The sequence below is a fragment of the Panthera onca genome, chromosome B3 (assembly GCF_046562875.1).
Source record: "Panthera onca isolate mPanOnc1 chromosome B3, mPanOnc1 haplotype 2, whole genome shotgun sequence".
Taxonomy (NCBI): Eukaryota; Metazoa; Chordata; class Mammalia; order Carnivora; family Felidae; genus Panthera; species Panthera onca.
In genome coordinates this window covers 144,084,020-144,106,824 of record NC_138344.1, presented here as the reverse complement: position 1 = coordinate 144,106,824, position 22,805 = coordinate 144,084,020, and the positions used below count along the sequence as shown (strand labels likewise).

The window sequence follows — 22,805 nt, the reverse complement described above, 5'->3', positions numbered from 1 at the left end:
GGCCAGCGACTTGGTCCCTTCCCCACCCCTTGTGCCTCTTCTTCCTCATTCCTCCTGGAGTTCTGCTTCCTGGAGGCGGGGGGGGGGGGGGGGGGTGTGCAGGGGCGCATTGGGGCGGGGCGGGGAGCTCCGTGTTGAGGACCCCCACCCATCCCAGCCGCAGCCTGGGCTTTTAGGTCCATCAGGTCGGCCTGGCCCAAGGGATTTGAAGTTTCCAGCTTGTCCCGGGTGCCGGTGCCATAGCTCCCCGCAGGCCCTATCCAGTGGGGGGCAGGTGCGCTGGTCCCAGGACCCCCTGCCCCCCTCCCACCCCGTGCTCCGTGGGAGCAGCAAGGTTCCAACCCACCCTCGATCTGCGTGCGTGGACTGCGGCCCCAGCTCTGGGGAGTAGGATGTCCAGGGGCCACTGTCCCCCTCCCTCCTTGCTCCCCACTGAGAGTCTGGCTCCATCCCATCCCATTCCAACCTCCACAGGCCCCTCTCCCCTCCTCTGGAATTCACCCAAGGGGCCCCAGACTCCACACATGGCTCCCTTGGGGACCCCCCCTCAGCTATGTGGAATGGAGGGGATCCTGGTCCCAGGGACTCTGCCCCTCCCCAAATCCTGGGCCAGGTGAACTGGTGTCCAGGTGAGCTGGGGCCATCTCTGAAGGTAGATTGTGGGGCTCCCCTGATCACAGCTGCAGCTTTGTGAGATCGGTTCCAGAAATATAAGGGTGAGTCCCCACAGAGGCCTACGGATGGGGCTGACATGACTGTCTGGGGTCCACTGCCTACCCCTGCATCCTCAGAAGGACAGTGGGGAGGTCAAACTGGCTTATGGTCCTCTATTTACAGGTAAGGAAACTGAGGCACGAGAGAGTGAAGTGACTGGTCATGCCCCACAGGCAGACCCTTCCAAAGCTCATGCTTATGGGTGAGAAGGGGGAGGGGCGCTGTAGGATCGGACACATTGGGGGTCTGACCCAGAGCCTGGGAGACGGGCTTTTCCCAGGCCCCCGGAGGCTAAGAAAGCCACTGCTGCCCCCCATTCCTGCTCCCCAAATAAATCACTCCAAGCCACGTCTGAAATCAGTTTTTTATATTAAGCTATAAAAATCCGGACCATGTCCTGAGTACATACATACAAAAGCAGTACTATCAAAAATAATATTAATGACATTATTAACACACACTAACTCCTACAAATGTACAAAGGCCTTTGTGCACCATTTACACAGGCCAGCTCCTGGCCACAGTACCTGGAAAGAGGGGACAAACCCCAGCTCAGTACTGTCAGAAGCACGCGGCTGAGGCGTGCCTAAGTCTGAACTGCACTGGCTGCGCTGGAGGGCCTCGTGGGTGGGCAGAGGCCTGGGGGGGGGGGGTGGTGACAGAGGGGTAGGATAAGGTGCCCTACAGGGCAGGGATGCATGAAGGCTGCAGTGGGCAAAATAGTGCCCCTCCACCCCAGAGATGACCACGTCCTGACTCCTGGAGCTGTGATTATGTCAGGGTCCACGGCCAAGGGACCTGCCATAATTAAGGAATTATGGCTGCTAATCAGCTAACCTTAAAATGGGGATGATCCCAGATTATCTAGGTGGGCCAAAGGTAATCAAAAGGGTCCTTAAAGCTGGAAAACGGGAGCGGAGGCAGGAGAGAAGGTCTCAGGTCTGTGATGTGAAAAAGGTTTGACTGGCCACTGCTGGCTTTCAAGATGGAAGGCAGCCACGGGCCACGATATTCAGGCAGCCTCTAAAAACTGGGAAAAGCAACGAAATCCCCTCCAGAGCCTCCAGAAGGAGCCCGCCCTGCTGAGATCTTGGTTGTAGCCCATGAGACCTGTGTCAGACTTCTAACCTCCGGAACTGAAGGATAAGTTCCAACTGAAACTGCCACGTTTGTGGAAATGTGTTCCAGCAGCAACAGGGACACTGATACAGAGGCCAAGGGGTCAGAGGTCAGGCTTGCCCTGTCCAGACCTCAAGCTGACTTCCAGGAAGACCCATGGAGGCACCCCTGTCAGTGCATGGAGGACCCAGGAGGCCGAGGACCCGGATAAGAGTTCATTTTTGCCTCCTTGCCTTTCCAATTCTGCCTTCGAGTCCATAGACGTGCTGAGCCCAGCTCCATGCAGCTCCCCACACTGGGTGTCCCGCCCCCAGCTGGACCGGTAAACAAATCGGGGCCTATCCAATTCTAGCTGCCCAGGGGTTTGTGCCTTAGCCAAGGCTGGGCAGAAGCAGCAGCAGTAGGCCGGAAGCCTGTCGAGGGGCCAAGAAGCGGGGGCTGGTCTGAACAGCCCCCAAGTGGGTGGCTGCCCACCAAGCGGGGTGGTGCCCGATGCTCACTGTATGCTCACAAGCAGGTCAGGTGGCAGGAAAAGCTAACCAACTTTTATAAGCGAAAATAGGGACTTGAAGGGCTCATGTGTCCCCGTGCTGACGTCCAGGATGCTTCGGATGCTCTTGACCTCACTGCTCGATAGGTTTCCCTTGATGGCCAAGATGGCACTCAAGTGGCCTTTGCTGGCAAGGAAAGCATCCTGTCAGTCCAGTCTAGTCACCAACACCCCTGCTCACCCCTCTTTCCAGCTCCCCAGACACCTGGCCCAAGCCACAGGGCCCCGCAGCCAAGCCCCTGCCCATGAGGGGGACTCACTCGATCCTTTGCCCGCTGTACTCCAGGACCCTGGACACCTGTCCTTCCCTGGAGTGCACCGAACCCCTGCCCACCTCAGACCTCTGCACTGGCTGTTCCTCCTGAAATATTCTTCCCCACACTCTGGAGGTGAGCGGCTCCTTACTCTTCGGGTCTCAGCTAAAATGTCACCTCCCCCAAGATTTCCCATCTCTAAAGTCAGCACCTCCTGTCATTCACAACCTTGCTTAAACCATCCTTACAGCTCGTAAGTTTATTTCTGTGCCTGATCACTTCATTATGACTCTCATCACGCTGCAACCTACACGAGGGAGGACTGAGACTGTTCTGTCTTCCACTTCATTGCAGAAGTAACGCATATAGCGAGAACAGAGTTTGGCACTAAGCAGGACACCACTCAATAATGGGTAGATGGAGGGAGCAAGGGAGGATGGATGGGTAGATGGATGGACATGTGGGTGGGGGGGTAGATGGATAGATGGATGGATGGGGGACAGGTGGGTAGATGGATGAGGGGATGGATGGATGAGGGGATGGGTAAGTGGGTTGGTGAGTAGACGGATGGGTAGATGGATAAATGGATGGATAGGCAGATCAGTGAATGGATGGATGAGTAGACGGATGGATGACTAGGTAGGTGAATGGATAAATGGATGAATGAGTGGGTGGGGAGGTAGATGGATTGTTGGATAGGTAGACAGGTGACTGATCAAATGGATGGATACCTCGATGGATGGGTAGATGAGTATATTGGTGTTTGTATGGGTGGGTGGATGGACGGGTAAGCGGATGAGTGGATGGATAGGTAGGTAAGGGGGTAGATGGATGGGATGAATGGATGCATGGGTAGACGTAGACGGGTAGATGAATAGGTAGCTAAATGGATGGATGGATGAATGAGTAGGCGGAAGGTTAGACAGTTGGAGATAGGTAGAAGGGTGGATGAGCGGATGGCTGGATAGCTACACAGATGGGTAAATGAGTAGACATGTAGATGGGTGTTTGGATGGATGGATGGATGGATGGATGGATGGATGGATGGATAATTGATTGGTTGGATGACTGGATGGATGGATGGATGGGTGGATGGGTTGATGAGTGAATGGATAAATGGATGGATGGATGGATGGATGGATGGATGAGTGTATAGATAAGTAGACAGGTAGGTGGATGGATGGAGTGGATCAGCCAGAGACTAGACTAGGCTGGACTAGGCTAAGCACTCCAACTCAAGACTGTGCAAACTTTCCCTGTCATGTCAGAGGACTCAGCCTAGAGAAAAAACTGCCCTAGTTCACCAGACCTTCAGGCAGCGGGGGGCTGCACCTCCACTCTGAGGATCCCTAGGATGACCTCAGCGGTGGACCCCAGCTTCACTCCTGACTTGCCATGGCCTCTAGCAGGTCCCTAGTCTCTCTGGTCTCAGTTTCCCCTCTGAGGGCAGTATCATATTAGGCTAGAACCATGGACTGTGGAGCCAGACTACCTGGCTTTGCCATCTTGGCTTTACCACTGACCAGCTGTGTCACCTTAGACAAGTTCCTTAAGCTCTCCAGACCTCACCAGCATCATAAGGTGGTCAGTGAGCTTCAGACGCATGAGCTGCTGTAAAGGTCCTGGCAGCGTCGGGCACACAGTCAGCCCTCTGCACAGGCTAATTGCTGGGACTGCATCCTCAAGGCCAGTATCTGAGCTCTACCAGCCCTGCAGGGACCGACTCCGGCCCTACCAGGCTCCGACCGGGTCCAGCAGGGCCATGCTGACTGCCCAGGTCCCGTGGTGCCCTTGTTTCTCACCTGAAGTCAGGGTACCAGGTCGCATAAGTGGCCACCTCAATCTTGATGGCACTGGGGTCTTGCAGGCGAATGATCTCGGCAAGCTTGGGGAGGGCGTGATGCAGCCAGGTCGCTGGGGAGCCCTGCAGGCACAGGTGTGGTTGGAGGTAGGCTGCCCCTTCCCCAAAAGGCACCCAAGGGCTCAGAGAAGTTCAGGTCAGAACCGATCGGGTTTGGAGTGGCCTGGGGTCGTGCCTGGCCCTGAACGGACTTGGGGGGAGGGGCCGCCCATCCCAGTGGCGCTTGGGAAGGGTAGACGGGAGCTTACGTTCTGAGTGCAGAAACGCTGGATGAGCTCGGCATTGGCCAGGATGTGACCCGCCAGTTGCTGCTGCTGCTCCGCGGACTTGAGGACCAGGCTCCGCTTGCTGAGGCGGACGATGTACTCCTTCACCAGGTGCAGGTGTACAACCTCCATGAGCTCCTGGGAGGCGAACGGGCGGGGACGCGTGAGCCATCACCGGTGGGGAGCTCACCACCTTCCCTCGAAGCCTTGAAGGCAGGAGTCCGGGGAGGGGCAGAGACCAAGCAAAAGAGTGGTACGTGTGCATGTGTGTGTGTGCATGTGTTTTCTGAGTATGTATGTGCACGATAGCGTGTGTCCAGACTGTCCCTCCCGCCCCTCCCCGCCGGGCCCAGCCATCAGCCCGGCACCTCCTCACCTCCCGGAAACAGTCATGCAGTTCCGAAAACTCAGGCAGCCTCTCGCCCACGGTGGAGATGATTTCCTCCAGGGTCTGCGCGGGGGCGGCCCAGCGGGTCTGTGTAAACCTCTTAAACAGCGGCTGTGACAGGAGAGAGGCAGGATGTCTGGTCACGCCCTACAGAGGAAGGGCCACCAGCCGCAGACACACGCACGCGGACACACAGGGCCCAGTGCAGGGGCAAGGGGGTCTCGAGGACTCCCCAGGGAACTCAAGTCCCCGTTCACAGACGGGAAGTGGAGACAGGGTCCGTGTACCCTTCTCCAAGGTCATCCAGCTGCAGCTCTGGAGCCAGGACAACCATCTGTCTGCCTTGGGGCCTTTTCCACCGCCCCTCTGAAATAAATACATTCCTGCATAAACAAGGGTTTGTGCTTGGCTGAGCCTCTAAAGACCTGTGCCAAGTCACCCAGGGTCACTGCCCGGCCTTCACCACTGGCTGGCCACTCATGGCCGCCTGTCCTGAGCAGCAGGGACAAGGCGGGCTCCCACAGAAAGCAGGCAGGGAACCCTCCTCTTCATTTCCAAGGACCCCTGCCTCGCCCTCTGCTATGGGAGCCAAGGGCTTTCTGTGTATTTTTTGGCCCAGAACAGATGAGGCAGTGGCCATCAAAGCCTCTGGGCATCACAGCTGGGAGTCGGGCATGGGGACACGGCATGGGCAGGTGGGTCTGGGGGAGCTGGAGAAAAAGCATGCAGGCTCAGGACGGGGTCTTGATGTGGGGAGGGGCACTAAAGCTTTTCTGCGTGCTCCCAGCCCTGGGCAACCCCTCTGAGACCAAGCCCGGGCTGAAGTGGTGGGGACGAGGTCAAAGCCCTCCATGGCCCCCATCGCCTGGGCAGCATGGGCCTCAAAGCTGGCCGCACAAGTGCCAGGCACTGGCTTCTGCCCTTCCTCCCCTCCCGGGCCCCCTCCGTGCCCCCCTCCAATGCTAAGCTCAGCGTGCATCCCAGGGCGGGGGGCTCCCTCTACCTTCAGGTCCCCGAACAGGCTCTGGAGCAGGGTGTCAAAGCCATGACTCTTGAGCTCACTCAGGGGGCCCAGCAGGTGGCCGGGGAGGTCTTGTGTCTGCCATTTCTGCTGCATGGCTGTCCTGGAAGGACATGGATGGAGGCAGGGAGGTCAACCTACAGCCCCATACCCAGAGAGCCCAATGCCCTTGGCAAATCTTCCTAAACCACCTTTTCACTTTAGAACCTTCCGTGACTCCCCATTCCCTGTGGAAGCAAGTCCAAGTCAACCCATCTCTGCGCCCCAGGCAGCACCCAGCCCTTCTCAGCCCCTGGAAACACCTGCACCACATGCTCTTAACCCACATCTGCTTCACAGATGTAACCACTGCGCCTACTTCACAAGGGTGTCATGAGAATAAAATAAGAAATAAATCCTCCGCAGGAGGGCTGGCCCACCAGCACTTGATAAACGTCGCTGCCGCTGCCCCTACAGACCCCGATCAACTCACAGGCCATGTTCGTTCGAATTCCACATCTTCGCTTATGCTGCACCCTCCACCCCCTCCCGAACCCTGCAACTCCTCTCCCCCTTCCAGCTGCCCTTCCCTCCAGTAGGCTGGCGGGCCCAGTGATTCCCGCTCCCACAAACCCCTCCTAGCGCCCTTACCGGAAGGACAGGCAGTTGTTGATATTGGCAATGACATTGGCCCTGTAATTTCTCAGCTGCTTGCCTCTCTCCAGAAATTCATCAAAGGCTCGCTGGTAGCTGTTGAAACCGGAAGGGGCACATGCCGGACCCGCACAAACACCGGGACAATAGCAGCCTCCGGCCAGCCCAGCAGCCTCCCTGGGTCTACAGAGTGCTTTTCCGGTTGACAGGCTCCCTGCAGTCCAGGGAGGGGCTGCTGGCCCCCGAGCATCACGGAACGGGCTTCACACGCTAAAGCCAGTGGGGTCAAGGCTCCCGCTGCCCCCACTCCTCCCCCCAGATCCCTCTATAGCTGGAGGACTGGAGAGGGGGTGAGGGGTGGGGAGCAGCCAAGAGAAATGCAGGGCTGCAGACCCGGCGTGCCACCAGAAAGGAGGCCAGCAGCCTCATGGGGGGCGGGGGTCCTCTTTGCAGCTGGAGGCTGCAGTGCTGAGAGCTTCTTGCTGAGTGGGAGGGGGTGGGTGGTCAGATCACCTGAGGCGCTCAGGGGTCCCGGGGGAGGTGTGGGGGCAGAAAGGACTCCTGCTTATAGTGACAGACACCCCAGAGGCAGGAAAAGGATACCCACCTGGGCCACAAGGGAGGAGAGACGGCTCTGAGAGGAGTGGCTAGGCAGACCCCCACCCCCCTCACCGCACACCCACCTCCTCAGGAATGTGGCCAGCTCCAGGAGCAGCATCTGCTTTATCTGCGTGCCCAGGTCAAGGGTGATGCTCTCGGCCTTGGCCTGGCCCTGGGAGACGATCTGCAGGGGTGAGGGGAGAGCTGAGCGAGAGCCCACCTGGACCAGGACCGGGGAACATGCGGGAACAAGGGGCGGGTGGTGCTCGGAGTGGACACGTGCGTGTGCACACGCAGGGATCCCATGGGTGTGGGCCCCGCACGGTGCACGGCTTCTTGCACGCAGCCTGTACGAGAGCACGAGGGGCCGGCTGTGCTACCTGGATGATGTCAATGGCCAGCTCGCTGTGGCAGTGGCTGTCCAGCCTCTGGGGAGCCACATCCCGGGCCCAGCGCTGACACTCTAGCTCCAGGGCACGGGCCATCAACTCCTTCACACTGGTCTGTGGGGAGGAGAGGCAGGTTAGGGTAGCACGGAGCCCCATCACCCTGCCCACGTGGAAGAGTCCCTGTCAAGCTCCTTGCCTGCGTCCTGTCTCCGAGCCTCCCCTAGCTTCCTTCCTGCCCCCCCCCCCCCCCGCCGCCCCCGCCCTGGCGCTGGACTCACCATCTCATTGGACAGGAACGTGGCCTCCAGCAGCCGGATCTGCCTGGGGGGCAGGAGGCTCCCAAGCCTGAGTCTCTGCAGCTCCCCCGCCAGCTTCGGACTGTTGATGATGTCACTGCAGGCAAAGGGGGGCTAGCATGAGGAAGCCTGCACCCCCTCGGCGCCTCGCTGAGCGAGAGCCCGCCTTCGCAGCCTCAGTTCCTGGCGGGCCCAGAACTCGATTGCCCTCCCCCATCCCTGCTTCTCCGTCTCTGTCTGCCCAGTTTGGCTCAGGTCAGAAGCCCACCTGATGCCCGGCCTCTACCAGCTCTCCCCCGGGTCATGGCAGAGGCGTCCTCTCCAGCCTCCTGGCTCCCACCCTCGTCCCCAGCAATCCCTCCTCCAGCCGGCAGGCGGAACTGCCTCTCGAACCCAACTCCGGCCTCCTCCCTGCCACAAGGCCTCCGTCTCATACAGATAAAACCCGGCTCCTTTGGTGGCAGCTGTGAGACAAGCCACTCGCTCTCGGCCTCGCCCCGACCTCATCCCCTCACTGCTGGCCTCAGGCATCCTGCCAGCCCTATTCCACCACCCCCAGGTTGGCCCTGCTGCCCCCGGAGGGTGGGTCAGTCCCGGCCGGAAGGGCTGCCCCACCCCAGCTACTCCACTCATTCTGTGGCGCCTGTGTGGGACCCCGGGTCCCCAGGGACTGCCCAGCCCTGGCACTTCCTCAGAGGCCTTTGTCCGCCTGGACACTTGCCCCTCTCCCCTGTCTGGATGTGGCTGCGTCCCTCTGTTCCCTGCATTCTGGCCACTCTGGCCACAAAGGCCCCGACGGCACCTCCTGAGACTCCCTCTCCCCACGGCTCCACTCAGCTGGCCTCACTTTCCTGCTGCGCTGACCCCAGTGGGCCCCAGGCCAAAAGCCCTGAGGTCACTGGGACAGGAAGGCTGAGATGCAAGTGCCCAGCGTTTCCTGGTGAGTTAGGATAAGCAAGAAGAAACTGGCTCACGACCGGCCTGTCTCTCCCACAGCTCCTGCCCTATGCCAATCTCCCTGCACCCTGCTGCTTCGCCCACTGCCCCCGCAGGGCCCTTCCTCTCGCCCCCCGCTGGAGGCCGACCCACCAGCACCAGCTGAGACCCCCGGCCACCCAGATTTATCTCGGAGACCCTCAGACACTGCTCACGCTGTCTATACCTCCAGGCTTCCTGCAGGCTTCACACTGGGGACCAGGGTCAGCCCCCATAGGAGCCCCCGGCATTCCGTGCCCTGGACCTTTCCACACGGCGCTGCCAGTCTTTCCTCACCCTGCTTGTACAAATGACAGATGCGCTCAGGGCCCCGCAGAGTCTGGGTCAATCAGAGGAGACCCGAGACACCCCGAGGCACTCTGTTAGCAGAGCCAGCCTCCCACCCAGGGAGCCCTGGGCCTCAGTGGCCAGAACCCAGCTCTGCAGTGGGCTCACGGGGTGACCCGGCTCGATGGCCACACAGCCCTGCTGCACCCCTGGGAGTGCCCCATAGCCTGCCGGGTAAATCCAAACACTGGCAAGCTCTGCACAGCTGCCTGAACGTGTCAGGGCTCAGCCTCTGGGCGGTGGAAGATGACTCCTCTTGCGGGGACATCATTCTCCAGTTTCTTCCAGGCCTGCCGTGTCCCCTCCCCTGCCTGCCTCTCTTACTTCCGGCCACGGGCAGAATTTGGTTCCCCCTCCCTTCCCTCCTCTTCCTCCTCCTCCACCACCTCCTGGACGGCTCCCTCAAGTGACTCAGGCTGGTCAGGGCCCCCGCTCCTGGTTCCCACGGTCCCTGGTCTCCTCTGCCACCGCCCTCCCTGCCCTGGATGGTCACCACCTGGCCCCCTCCTCAGGATGGGAGCTCAGGAACGAATGACGAAGTCCCTGCCGTTCTCGGCGGCTCAGTTTCCCCACCTGTGGAAGGTGGCTGAGGCCAGGAAACGAAGGGTTCCGAGTGCAAAGCAGACCCAGCGCGGGCCCTGCTCCTTTGAGTCTCTGGGGCCAGACAGACGGCAGAGACTCGCCGAGCACCGCTCCCAGCGCGGCCTCCTCACTCACTTGGGGTAGAGGTTCTGCACCCAGACCAGCAGCATGTAGGTGTCGCGCTCGCACAGCTCGAACTGCGCCATGGCCGCCAGCTGGGCCGCGAAGTGCCGGTGGTAGCTCTCGGCGTAGGCGGCCACCACGTCCAGCTCGGCGGGGAACAGCGGCTTCAGTCGCTCCACCACGGCCTCCAGGTCCTCCTTCATGGTGCGGCCCATGTGCAGAAAGGTGCGCTCGGCCTCCGAGAGGCCCTCGGCGCCCGCGGCCGGCCGGCGGCCCAGGCGCTCCTCGGCCGCCTCCTCCACGCCGCGCCGCCACAGCTGCAGCCAGCGCCGGGGCCGCGCGGCCACCAGCGCCCCGGAGCCCCCGGCCGCCGCCGCCGCCGCCGCCCGGCGGTCCTCGCGCTCCTGCTCCGTCAGCACCGCCAGCGCCTGGCGCAGCCGCTCGGGCGCCACGTCCAGCGGCCGCAGCAGCAGGCCGAGCACCTGGTGGCGCAGCAGCGCGTACAGCGCCTCCACCTTGCTCTGGCGCCGCACCAGCTCCTCCGCGCTCTCGCCGCCCGCCGCCGCCGCCGCCTGCAGCTCGCGCTCCAGCACCAGCAGCGGCCGCGCCGCCTCCAGCCGCCCGCGCTCCAGGTCCGCCTTGAGCTCCTCCGCTGCGGGGCCGGGGACACGCCGTCAGCGGGCGCCCGGGAGGGGGCGTCGCGCGCCCCGGCCCGGGCGGAAGCGGGTCGGCCTCCTCCCGGCGCGGCCGGGCCAAGCCCGTCTCTCCCGCGCTCGCGCCCCGCTCGCCGGGATGCGCCCCAGCCCTGCCCGGGGCGCCCCCGCCGGCTCCGATCCCGGGTACCCACGCCGCCCGGGGCCCCGGCCTACCTGTGGGCAGCGGGCCACTCGGCTCAGGCTGGGACTCGGGCTGGCCCTCTGGCTGTGCCGAGCTGGGCTGACCCTTCTTCTTCCTTCCTTTGGTGAAGACGCTGAACACGTTGGCCAGTCCTTTTGGCCTCTTCTTCTTCTTCTTCTTGGTAGCCTCTTCCTCATCCCTGTGCGGGGCTCCCTTGGCCTCCTGGGGTGGCACCAGGTCCTCAGAAGAGGCCTCCGACATGGAGGCCTCTGATTCCACCTCTGAGGCGGGGGGCAACTTCTGGGAGCTTGTGGGGAGGTCGGGAACCCCTGGGACAGTCTGCTGGCCGGGTAGGCCTTGGAAGAAGGTCATCATCTTCAGCATCACCCCAACTCGGGCCTGCAGATGGGCAACAGGCAAGGGGAGAGGGAAGGTAAGAGCGGCTGCAGCAGACAGGCCCCGGCACACATCCGCAGGGGCAGCCATGAGCCTGCTTGGCCTGTTTTCACCGTGTGACCTTCCGGGTCTGGTGATCCCAGCCCAGAGCGGCACGAACAATTCAGCTCCCTCCCCGGACACCAGTTTCTCAGCACCTATGGTTTCTCTTCCAGTACTGCCCAGTCCCTCCCGAGATCACCAGAGGCAGGGAGGAATCTGGGCGTGCCAGGTGTCCCAGGCAGAGGGGGCCTTCACTTCATTTCGGCGAATCCTCCTGGGCCAGGAGAAAGGACCGGAGGGTGTGAGTGCCATCCTGCATCCCGTGAGACCCCGGGAGAGGAGGCAGAGCCCGGGCTGCTGCGCCTCTGCACAGAGCAAGAACTGAGGTCCACAAGGGTCACGGCACCAGCGGCCGCTCCATCTTGCCTGGTTCTTCTTGTCTGTGTGGAGTCCCAGAGGGATGCTCTGAGCAAAAACATGGCTGCTGCTCCTGCTGGGACCATGAGGGGAGCAGAGCCCCACCCGCCATCCTGGCTTTGGGGCTCAGGTCTGGAAAGCGTAGCGCCCCTCAAACTTCCAGGGGTGGGAAGGGACCTCAGAGAGGCTTTCACACGCCAGCAGAGGCCAGGGGCCCGACGAGGCACCGAGCTATCTGAGGTCACCCAGCAACTCAGACCAGAAGCCAGGCTTCCTGGCTCTTGCTTTACCCCGCCGGTCCCAAATTCGGTGACACTGTCACCACAAAAGCCTCCACTTCCCACGCCCTCCCCAGGTGCCCATCCCTCCTCTTCCTCGTTCCCTTAAAGGAGGGGATTTATTGCCCTCATCACACAGAACTGAATCGGGGAAATGTGCCTGCGGTCAACAGCCTGGGCCTGGAACTCAGATCACCTGGTGCTGCGTTCTCCTCCCTCCCTGTCCCCCACCGCCTCGCAGGCTGCATTCAGAGAGGCAGGACCCCCTTGTGCCCAGCACCACCACCCCCGCACCACCCCCCCCCCCCCCCCCCAGCACCGTAACCATTATCAGAGCAAGGCCGGTGGAGGGGAACATGGCTGAGCCCAGGAGAGGGGAGCAAGGCAGGGCTGGGAATGGGGAGCAGATAGGATCAGGCCTCCCTGATGACTGGGGCGATCCACCACCCTGGTGCCTGCCCCGCCACCCAAGAGCAAACACGACAAGTTGTGACTCATGGAACATGGTGACTTTGATTCACCTCTGCGGCAACTCTGCAAGGCAGATAGGATGATCCATCATCCAGGAGAAATTGAGGCAAGGAGGGAGATGCCTTGCCTCAAGCCCATAGCAGGCATGGATCAGGGCTGTCAGACCCTTTTCACAGCCCCTGCTACATCCCCACCAGCCCAACTACCCCCCGCCCCCACATCCCTCCAGGGCCTCAGCACAAACCCCTGAGTTTGGCCAGAGCCGCTTGGGGGGGCAGATGGCCTGAGTTTCTCCCAAGTGGCTTCACCAAGTGCCCTCAGCAGAGTCCAACACCGCTGGACCTCAGCTGTCTCCATGTGCCATTTGGGCTGAGGGTTCCGCTCCAGGACCAAGCAGGGGGTGCTCCGGGGAGCCCCAAAGCCAAGGTGCAAGGCCGCCAGGCTCTCCCGCCCTTCCCACCCACTGCCCCAGCCCTCTCCCAATCTGTCCTGTTGTCACACTGCACACCCACAGGAGCTGGTCTGGCCAGCAGGCTGGGGCTACTGGGCATCACCCTGAGTAGCCAGGCCCCACTTCTGCCCTCCCTTCCTTGTCCCACACCTCCTCGGTCCCCACACATGCTAGGCTCTATCTGACCTCCAGACCTGGCTCCTGCGGGTCCCCACACGACATCGCTGCCTCCTTGCCTCTATGACACAAAATCTTTCTCACACCTTGAGAAAGCAGCAGCCCCCTTGGCTCGGTCCCGGGACTTGATTTTCAGAGGCGGCTGGTGCAGTGGAAAGTTAATGGGCTAGGGGATCAGCTGCACCACTCACTAGCATGTGGGCAATAACTCCCTTCCTTCATCGGCCTCAGTTTCCCCATCTGTGAAATGAAGATGACGACCCCCACCTCACAGGGCTGCTGAAGGAAGTGGCAAAACCCCACCGCCATGTGCTGGCCCCCAGCCAGCCTTTGTAAGGAAGGGGAGGTTGTCGTGTGTCCCCTTGTCTGTCAAGCCAACCTCAGCATTGGGGTAGAGCGGAGGAGGGCAGGAAAGGCGTCCCTTCAAGCCTGGGCTCTAGGCTAGGCACGCTGACACAAGGGACCGGCTCAGTCATATCATGTGACCACAGCCTGTGGCCCAGCAGCACCCTCCCCCCCCCCACCCCATCCCGGCCTCCCAGCTTCTTCTCAGGCACCGCACACCCCTTTACCTCCTTTCTGGGTCAGGGCTGAGGCCCACAGTTTCTCACAGCCTCTGTCCCTGGCTCCTCTGTCCTGGCCCAGAGACGGAGGGCACAGCCATCCCCCCAAGTGAGGACACCCAGACCCAGGCAGGCAGAGTGACTTGGCCTAGGTCACACAAGCCAGCCAGCCCCACCGCCTTCAGCCTCCCTACTGCAGAAGGACCAGAGACCCCTGCGCCTTGCCCCCACACTCCTCCCCCCTGCCTCTTGCAGGACGGAGCTCTTGGCTGGGGGCACCAAATCCGGGCCCCCTGCACCCTGACGCGCCGCCGCTCAGCGCAGGGGCCTCAGTTTCCCTAGAAGTGGGGCCGCCGGAGGCCTGGGGCCCTCGGAGCCTTCTGCCCCCTCGGTCCGCACGTGCCCAGGCCGCTCCGTCGGGGGATCGGCCGGGAACCCGGGGCGGAGGCGGGCGGGCAGCCGCGCGGAGCGGCGGGGGACAGACGCTGCGCGGGTGGAGGTCACTTACTGTGTCCGGACCGGGCCGCCGCTGTCCCCGCAGAGACCGGCGCCGCCTGAAATAGTCGCAGACCCCGCCCCCGCCCCCGCCCCTGCCCGCCCTCCTGCCCCGCCCGCGGCAGGCGCGGAAACCCCGCGGGCGGGGGCCGGGCCCGAGTGTCCCCGAGTCCCGAGTCGCGCGCGCCCCGCCGAGGGGAGTGGGGGCGGCACTGCTTGGCACCAGCCCGGGCGGGGTGGTGGGGCTGGCCGGGCGTCGCCGCGGCTTGGGGGCGCGGGAACCGCACCCTGGGCGGACGGGGACCCGCCAGGCGCTAGCATTGTCCGACCACGGCTTCTGATTGGCCGGCTGGAAGGGGCTCGGGACCTCTGTCCCGCGTCACAGAACCAGCACCCGCCCCGGCTCCCGAGCTCTCTCCCCGCGGGGTCCCGGGGACCGTCCCACCCTGACTCCCTGGGCCGCGCGAGGGTTGCCCCCTCTGGGGCGTCCCCGCTCCGGGTATCCGGGAGGCAGGGGGGCGGCGCTGCTGGAGGAGGCGGGGAGGGGAAGGGGGCCGCAGGGCTGGCCAGCTACTGACACAGCGCACCGTGCTGGGGGCTTGGCATCCGCTCGTTCACAAGCCTGGCTCGAAAGGGGGTAACGGCTCAGAAAGGTGACGTGACCTCCAAGTCGCCCGAGGTTGCACACCGTGCTGCCGGACTCCCGCGGGGGCACTTTCCCTTTCTGGGATTGGGGTGGGGCCGGGACGTCTTCCGAGGCACCAGGCCCAGACCCCTGCAGCTCAGGCTTGATCCTCACGCAGTGCAGCCTTGTCCTTACCGGCCTTGGGCAGGGCAGGCCCCTTTCTGGGCCTCAGTTTCCTCATCCAAACCCAGTTTCTCCCTCTCTCTGGGTCTGGGGGAGCGGGGGGGGGGGGGGGGGGGCGTTGCTGGTGAAGAGCAACCATTAGCGCCTCACCCCCTTCCCCATTTCTTGTTTTAGGAATTCTTGCCTTCTGGAAAGAGTGGTGTCATTGAGGAATTCCCCAGCTGGGCACCGGCTTCCCTTTTACTTCTTGCTAGAGCCTCTGCCCCTTCCAACCTTTTGTTTGCCTCTGCCCTTGGTCTCTCTCCCCCAATGTGTGGATTCCTGCTCCCCGTACCAGCTGGGCAAAGATCTCTGAGGTCAGGGAGTAGGTGGGGTAGAGGGGAGCTGGGGGTGCCCTTTGCACTAAGAACTTCCTCTTCCTCCTTGGGAGTGGTGGTCAAGTACCAGGCTTGGGCTTGGCTATAGATCCTGTCCCTGGGGGGCACTTGTGGGGGGACCTCAGGAAATGGCAGTAAGACGGATTCCACACTCTCTTTCCCTAAGTCTCTGGTTGGGGGGGGGGGGGGCGGTGACCATTGCAGAGGAGCCAACAGAGCCACAGTGCCCCGGGGCTGGGAGGGTCATTCCATTTCCTCCCTAGTGAACAGACTGTGGGGATGAAAGACCACTCCCCCAAGTTCATCCAGCCAGACAGGGGCCAGGAGGGTGGGAGCCAAGGGGTCCTGGCTCATTGCCTCCTGTGGCCACATTGTGCAATCCCCACACTTTCCTGCCAGCCCTCCTCTCCTCTCCTCTCCCCAAACAGATTGGGAAATCACTGGAGAATCTGAAGTTTTCTGGGTCATTGTGGGTGTGTGTCCGGGGGAGGGGGTTGTCAGGCCCACACACCCCACCACCCATCAGAGCCCCAGATCCTGATCAGCAGAGACAGGACGGACACTTCACAGGGCAGGTGCTGGGCGGCCAACTTCATCCCTGGATGCCCAGGCTGCCCGGGCTCCCTCTCCATGGCCTCACCCTGGGCAGCAGCCAAGAGTTGGGAAAAGTTGCCTTCTCCTTTGTGGTCGTACCACTCACTTCCCCTTTCCCTGAGTTGAGATAGGAGGTCAAGTGCTTCCTACACGGAGCCCCCAACACAAGGGAAATCCTCTGAAAACAGGGCTGCATAGACGGCCAGGGGACGACAGCCAGTGGGGCAGGTGCTGCTTTTATCCCGTCTGGAGAGATGAGGAAACCTCCCCAAGAGGCCAGACACTTCCAGAGAAGGCCAGCCAAGGATTCCACCCTCAGCAGGAAATGAGCATCAGATGCCGGTTGGGGGTGTTCCTGCCAGCTGCTGTCCCAGTGGCCACCTCCCTGAGGGATGGGTAGGGGAGAGCAGGCCAGCTCCACCCAGAAGAGAGGGGTGGACAGCAGGCAGAGCAGAGTGGCATCAGACCCCTCCAGCCTAGCCCGGAAGTCAAGTGTATCAGCTCCCGGCCAGCAGTAGCGGTCAGCTCCTCACCGGCAGCCCAGGGCTCAGAAGCCCAGGACAAAGCGAGTCGGCCTCCCTTCCCTCTGCTCAGAAATGACAGCTGGTTGGTTTTTAAAGTTGTGATGAAGTACGCATAACGTAATTTCCCATTTTGACCATCTTAAGTATACGGTTCGGTGGTGTGTACATTATTATGCAATATTATTATTACTTCACCACCATCCCTCTCCAGAACATTTTTCACCTTGCAAGAATGAAATCCTGTACTTATTAAACGTTAACTCCCCGTTTCTTCTTCCCCGAGCCCCTGGCAACCACTGTTCCATTTTCTCTTTGTAAACTGGACTATTCCAAGCACCTCATAGAAGTGGAATCATAACAGCATTACTCCTTTTGTAACTGGCTTATGTCACTCGGCACGATGCCCCCAAGGGTCACCTGTGTTGTAGCTGAGTCAGACTCTCCTTCCTTTTTCCAACTGAATATTTCATTGTTTATGCAACACGGCCTGTCAGTGGACGCTTGGATTGCTGCTACCCTGTGGCCGTCGTGAGTGATGCGGCTTTGAACGTGGGTGTGCAAATACCTGTTTGAGACCCTGCTTTCAATTCTGAGGGCGGTCAGTTGACGCGTGTTGGCCTCCACAGGTGCCGAGCTCTGTTCTAAGTGCTTTACTCGCATCAGCAGACACTCCTTCATTATCCCCTTTTCACAGACGAGGGAAACAGAGGCACAGATAGGTCCAGTCATGTGCAGAAGGAGGGTGCAGCGTGGAGCAAGGGTCAGCAGGTGCAAAGGCCCAGGGAGGGGATCGCGCAGGAATGAAGGGCTGGGCTTCACTGGGAAGACCGGCCGAAGCGCCTCGGTCGCAAGGGCAGTGTTGACCATGTGGTGGACTCCCCAGGACTGGGTGTCTGGGGCATTCCAGGCTGTCACTGAGCCCTTCCCCCATGGCACAGGCCACTTCCTTTTGCGAGACGACTACGCATTTACCACCGCCCTAAACCAGCTCTCCAGTCCCACTTCTCCCTGTCCGTCCCCGACCTGGGACCCTTCCCTCATCCTGGGGACGCCCCACTCACCAACGGCACTGGGCAGAGCCATTGTATCCCCTGTTGACAGATGAGGAAACTGAGTCTCAGAGTGTAAGTGGACACAGAGTTTGAGGCCTTGAGGCTGTGGTCCCTGCTGCCACTGGCCTTTCCCAAAAGGGGAAGTCACTTGTTCAAGGGTATCTGAAGTTGCACCAGACCTCAGCTGGAGTCTGCTGACCTCCCCAGGGACCACGGGACGGCCAGGACAGCTGACCGGGAACCTCCCTCACAGGGCATGCCCGCCCTCGCGCGCACTCACCAGGCCAAATGTTTACCAATAGATAGTGCCCCTCCCATCACCCATGAAGCCTCTCCCCTCCCCCCTCCCCCAGAGGAAGCCGGCAGCACAATCCCTTCAGCGTCTGCCTGATGGAGAAACTGAGGCAAGGGGAAACGGCTCCTGCAGCTGTTCCATGAGACTGGCCCACCTCAAGCCCAGCACTCTTCCAAGGAGTGCAGGGCAGTGCAAGTCAAGTTCAGCTCCTGTCTCTTCTGGCCTGGGGCTGCCCTGGGGCCCTTCTCCGAGTCCGTGGGATTTCCAGGAAAACGGCCAGGAGGCTTGCTCCCCCAAAGGCCCCACCAATGGCAGAGGCCAGTCGCATGGCAGGGGCTCTCTGGGAATCCCAGCACCGCATGGGCCTGGCCAGGCGGGGACGACAGGGATGCTTCCCCGCAGCCTCTCAGGGCCTGGGTGCTGAGAACTCCCCCTCATCCGACAGGGCACCGGAAGCTGCGAGCTTCTGGATTTTTGGAGAAGGAAGGCATGATGATGGGGATTTGGGCGCGAAGACCACCTGGCCCCTGGGGAGCTGCGTCACTCACATCTGTATTTTCAGACACGTGGCTCCATCCCTCAGGCCTCAGTCTTCCCTCCTGGAAGTGGAGGGGACACACGCTCAGGAGGTTGCCAGGAAAGGCTTACGAGAGACGTGCGTGCAAAGAGCAGTGACGCTCCTCTTGGTGAGTGCAAGCCACAAGCCAGGCTCTCATCCAGCACCATATTTGCGTTTTCTCATGTAACGCTTCCAATTTTACACCAGGAGATGGGGCCCAGAGAGGGGGAGTAACTTGCTCAATGTCACACAGCCAAGAAGGTGCAGAGCTGGGGTCCCAGCCCGGGGTGTCTGAATCCAGAAGCTGACTCTTACCGCTGCCCCGAATCCACAGGAAGGGGGGAAGCCGTAAATCGCGGAGCACAGCCAGGCAGGCACCCAGTGGGTGCCCCAGAAACCGCGGGGCTTTTCATGACATTCCTCTTTTCCAACATCCTGAGATTCCATGATTTGAGGATTCTGGCAATCTGACGGCGTTAGGTTCTTCATCACTTGCTCTGTTTACAGGACTGCCCGCGTCCCCAACCGCCTCCAGCAAGAGGTCTCATGGATGCCTGACATTTCGTTATTCACGTATATTCCTCGGATGAGCATCGCTTTTTACAAAGGCCAGTATCCTGTGAGGATCCCCTGGTTGCTTCTGGGGAAGGATATAGGGGATGGGAATATGGAGACATCTCACCTTATAACCTTTTTGTACGTTTACAATTCTGAGCTATGTGGGGGCGCCTGGGTGGCTCACTCAGTTAAGCATCTGACTCTTGATTGAAATCAAGATCATATCTCACAGTTTGTGAGTTCGAGCCCCGCGTCAGGCTTTGTGTGGACAGCACCGAGCCTGCTTGGGGTTCTCTCTCTCCCTCTCTCTCTCAAAATCAGTAAGTAAACATTAACAAAAATTCTGAGCTGTGTGATTGTGTCACTATTCAAAATATTATGAGAGTTAAAAATGAAAACATTTCACAAATAAATGTTAAAGGCCACTAACAGGTGGGGAGCTATACTGTGCAGAGTAGGGGAATCTCGAGAGGAGGAAAGTCTTTGCAATGGACCAGTCCAGGCCCCACGGGCCCCAGGAGAGGAGTGGACCCAGGGGTGGGCTTGACTTGTCTGGGGTTTAGTCCCCTCGAACCATTTCACCAGAGGAGGGCCTGGGGCGGGGCATGGCGGGGTGGGGGGACGGGCTGAGACCCTGGCAGCACTTGCCCAGGGGAGCTCCCGGCACCGGGCACATCTCTCCCACAAGAGGGCCTGCACTGCCACCAGGGGGGCCTGGTCCTCCCAGACCCAGGCCTCTGTGGAGCTGGCCCTCATCAGCAGCATTCCTTACAGGCCCCTCAGCACCCAGTGCTCCACAGCCAGCAGGGGAAGGGCGGGCCCTGACCGGGAGAAGGGCCCCTCTGGCCTGCTGGAGTTCCCAAAGGGACTTGGTGGCAGCAAAGGAAGGAAGTGACAATGCGGCTGGAGGGTGACTCTGGGAACACTGCAGCATCCTCTCCCCTCCCCTGAAGGGGTGGGGGCCCCGTAAGGACGGCCTGCTAGCCAATGAGGGTGCCGCCCTATGTACGGGGGCTCCATGTGGTCAGGGGCCAGGAAGGAAGGGGCTGGGGTCACCAGGCAAGCAAGGAAGAGAGAGAGAGGCTGTACGGGGACAGAGGCGACACACTGTCATTCACAGCGTGCCCGGATCTGAGGACAGTCTCATCTACTCCCACCCTCCCTCACCTATGGGGTGCTGCAGATGAGGGGACAGAGCCTCAGGGAGGAGATGGCCCCGGGTTACCAGCGAGGAGGGCAGAGCCGAGACCCGAAAACACTGCTGCCTGGTATGGCCCCGTGGGCTTGTACGGCACAACACTCTCCAGGGGAGCTGGGCCCAGCCACGAGTCCCAGCAGGGAGAGGAGCCCACAGAAGGCACGAGTCCGAGGCTGAGCTAGAGCGAGGCTCCTAGGTGACACTCCAGTCCCCGTCTGTCACCCCAGGATTGTCCTGGGGCTAGCAGGACTCTCAGGCTGTGGCTCACCATGTCCTGGGACCTGGGCACTCTGCCTTGGGCAGGGTGGCCCTCCGCATATTCTCACTGCCCTCCTCAGGTTGGGCTGGGGTCCCCAAAACTTCTCAGAGCGAGCCTTGTTTCAAGAGCCCGCAGGCTCGGGGCCAGAGGCCAGAAGCAACCCCCAAGCCAGGAAGGAACCCCAAGAAACGTGAGCATTGAAGGAAGCCAAGCTGAGCTGGAGAGGAAAGAGAAGGGAGCTGTGCAGGAGAAAGAGGGTGGCCAGACAGGGGCGGAACCAGGGATCAGCTGGGAGGGCCCAGGACCCGAGTTCTAGGGGCAGATCGGATGTCCTGCTCCACCTGGGGAGTGCAGACACGGGGCAAGGCCCCTCTGTCCCCAGGCACATTCCAGGAACACCCATGCGCACATGCTTCCTTGTCAGCCAGACAACCTGGCCTACAAGTCCGGAAGCTGCCCTCTGAGGGCCAGCCCCTCCCCCACACTTGGCCCGGACAACAGGATGGCCAACGAAATACTCCAGGCTCTCCGCAAGGCCTCCTAAGACCTGGTGGGATGGGAGAGCCAGGGGGTCTGAGGCAGAATGGTCAATGGCCAGAGTCCGGTGCCCCTGGCCTGGCCCACCTCTGGGCCCCACCGTCCTGACCACAGCCTCAGAGGAGCTGCTGTCCAGTCTCCTGTGCATCTCAGCTTGGCCTCGGGAAGCCAGCCCCTGCCTCCAGGCACTGCTGGGCTCACAGGAACACACACGAGGCACACATACCCGCCTGGGCATGAAGGTTCCTGCCAGGAAAATCTGATTTCCTGTCTCCAGGCCCAGACACACTCCGGAAGATGGCCCTGGGTCTCAGCCTGAATCCTTTCCACTGCAACAGGATGCTCCTGTCAGTGAGGGGCTCCCCCACTTTGGCGCCTCCTCCTGGGCGCCTTCCCCACTCACCGACCCCACCGGCCTCAGGCTTCGCTATCACTCAGAGGCCCCCACTCCTGCACCAGGGCCTTTTTAAGTTTTGCTTGCAGACCATGGCCTGGCCAGGCCCTGGGGATGGCATTACAAGAGAGCCAGGGATCTGGTTTTCTGGCTGGCTCGTATGTAACCCTTCCCAGCCTGGGGGGCACAGACAGCACCCCCATTTCACAGCTAGGAAAACAGAGGCATGGAGAAGTAAAGGAATGTGCCTACGGTCTCATGACGGAAAAGTGGCAGGGCTGGGACTGCACCCTTCCCCACCTCTGCAGCCTGCCTTGGGAACCCAGCCCCAGGGCTCTCACCCTAGCCTGGGGCTCAGGGGAGCGGGGGGGAGGGGCAGGTGTGTTAGGGCTGGGGTCAGGGCAGGCAGGGGCTGCCGGTGGGGGGGCAGTTTCCGTGAGGAGACTGGGGCTCAAACATGGGGTATGGGCTCCCTAGGGAGAACCCGGCCAGGACCAAATCAAACCTTCTATGCCCCACCCCACCCAGCCTTGGACTCACCCAGGCCACTGATGGCTACTGAGGTCAAATGTGGAGTCAGGCTGGCCTGTCAGTCCCTGCCCTTCCTGGGGAAGGAGGTACCCCTCTGATACCTCCCTTCCTCCTGACTGTGAGGGTCTCAGGCTACCTGTGCTGGGGCCTGATGTGAAGCAACCTCTACCCTCTGCTGGCCTCATGTGAAGCAACCTCTACCCTCTACTGGCCTCAGTTTCCCCACAAAGGAAAGACACAGGACTGCTCGTCAGTGTCGACACTGGAACACACTGTCCCCATCCTTAGCCTGGAGCCCGGGAGCCCCAACCACTCCTGATCCTCACTCCTGCTCCTCCCACCCCACCCCACCCCTCTGCATTACCTGCTTAGGGAAGGCTGGACACCCAGGCCTCCTGCCCGCCCACCCCTGACCCCCGTGTATCCACGGAGGGGCTGCCCCTGGTCCCTGCTCCCTCTCCCTTCAGCACCCCAACAAGACGCAGTTCTCCAGCCTTGGTGTAGGGATTGTGGCAGACCCGCCCCTGGCTGTCCACAGTGTAGGGAGATGGGCCTGAAAGGAGCTAGGGGAGTCAGATCCCCCACCGGCCTGGCCCTGCAGCCTTTCAGAACTCTCGCCTTGTCCTTGGGAGGCTCAACTTCACTGGGTTCTTAGAACCTTGGCCCACCTGCAGTTCCTTGCTCCCCACCTCTGCCAAGGTCAAGGTCAGGCTCATGGGGGGCCTGCTGCAGAGGGATGGGCCAGGAAGGCACCTATCACTGTCTGCCTCAGCGTCTACCCCACCCCCTCCACACGCACACACCATCTCAGCACTCAGCCTCCCTGGCAAGCTGGAGGCTGCCAATGCAAATGGGTTTCTCAGCAGCCTTGCC

General features: G+C 61.3%; 1 protein-coding gene and 1 long non-coding RNA gene across 4 annotated transcripts; one reads left to right on the top strand and one right to left on the bottom strand.

Moving 5' to 3' along the window:
* Window positions 1-1,066: 1,066 nt before the first annotated feature.
* On the bottom strand, window positions 1,067-14,415 carry TNFAIP2 (TNF alpha induced protein 2). 3 transcript variants are annotated; one of them, XM_060620849.3, is made up of 12 exons: window positions 14,260-14,415; window positions 10,989-11,355; window positions 10,132-10,771; window positions 8,074-8,188; window positions 7,787-7,909; window positions 7,490-7,590; window positions 6,804-6,902; window positions 6,156-6,276; window positions 5,141-5,263; window positions 4,747-4,902; window positions 4,440-4,561; window positions 1,067-2,510 (listed from the first exon to the last, which is right to left on the bottom strand). In XM_060620849.3, the coding sequence occupies exons 2-12, from the start codon at window positions 11,338-11,340 to the stop codon at window positions 2,369-2,371; spliced, it is 2,094 nt and encodes a 697-aa protein (XP_060476832.2). In that variant the 5' UTR covers window positions 11,341-11,355; window positions 14,260-14,415; the 3' UTR covers window positions 1,067-2,368. The 3 variants fall into 3 exon arrangements, with proteins under 3 accessions (XP_060476832.2, XP_060476833.2, XP_078303946.1); XM_060620850.3 differs by lacking the exon at window positions 14,260-14,415 and adding an exon at window positions 13,761-14,196; XM_078447820.2 differs by lacking the exons at window positions 1,067-2,510; window positions 4,440-4,561 and having other exon boundaries at window positions 4,759-4,970.
* Window positions 14,416-14,426: 11 nt separating this feature from the next.
* Window positions 14,427-21,218, top strand: LOC132670357 (uncharacterized). Its single transcript, XR_009606636.3, has 4 exons — window positions 14,427-14,899; window positions 15,229-15,410; window positions 16,214-18,582; window positions 18,963-21,218. It is a non-coding gene; the product is annotated as an uncharacterized LOC132670357 (long non-coding RNA).
* The last annotated feature ends 1,587 nt before the right edge of the window (window positions 21,219-22,805 follow it).

Excerpts from the sequence above, each read along its gene's own strand:
- TNFAIP2 (XM_060620849.3), bottom strand. The coding sequence starts at position 11,340 with ATGCTGAAGATGATGACCTTCTTCCAAGGCCTACCCGGCCAGCAGACT. Across the intron at positions 7,591-7,786 it reads TGGCCATTGACATCATCCAG|ATCGTCTCCCAGGGCCAGGC; the intron begins GTAGCACAGCCG and ends TCACCCCTGCAG. Across the intron at positions 6,277-6,803 it reads AACAACTGCCTGTCCTTCCG|GACAGCCATGCAGCAGAAAT; the intron begins GTAAGGGCGCTA and ends ATGTCCTTCCAG.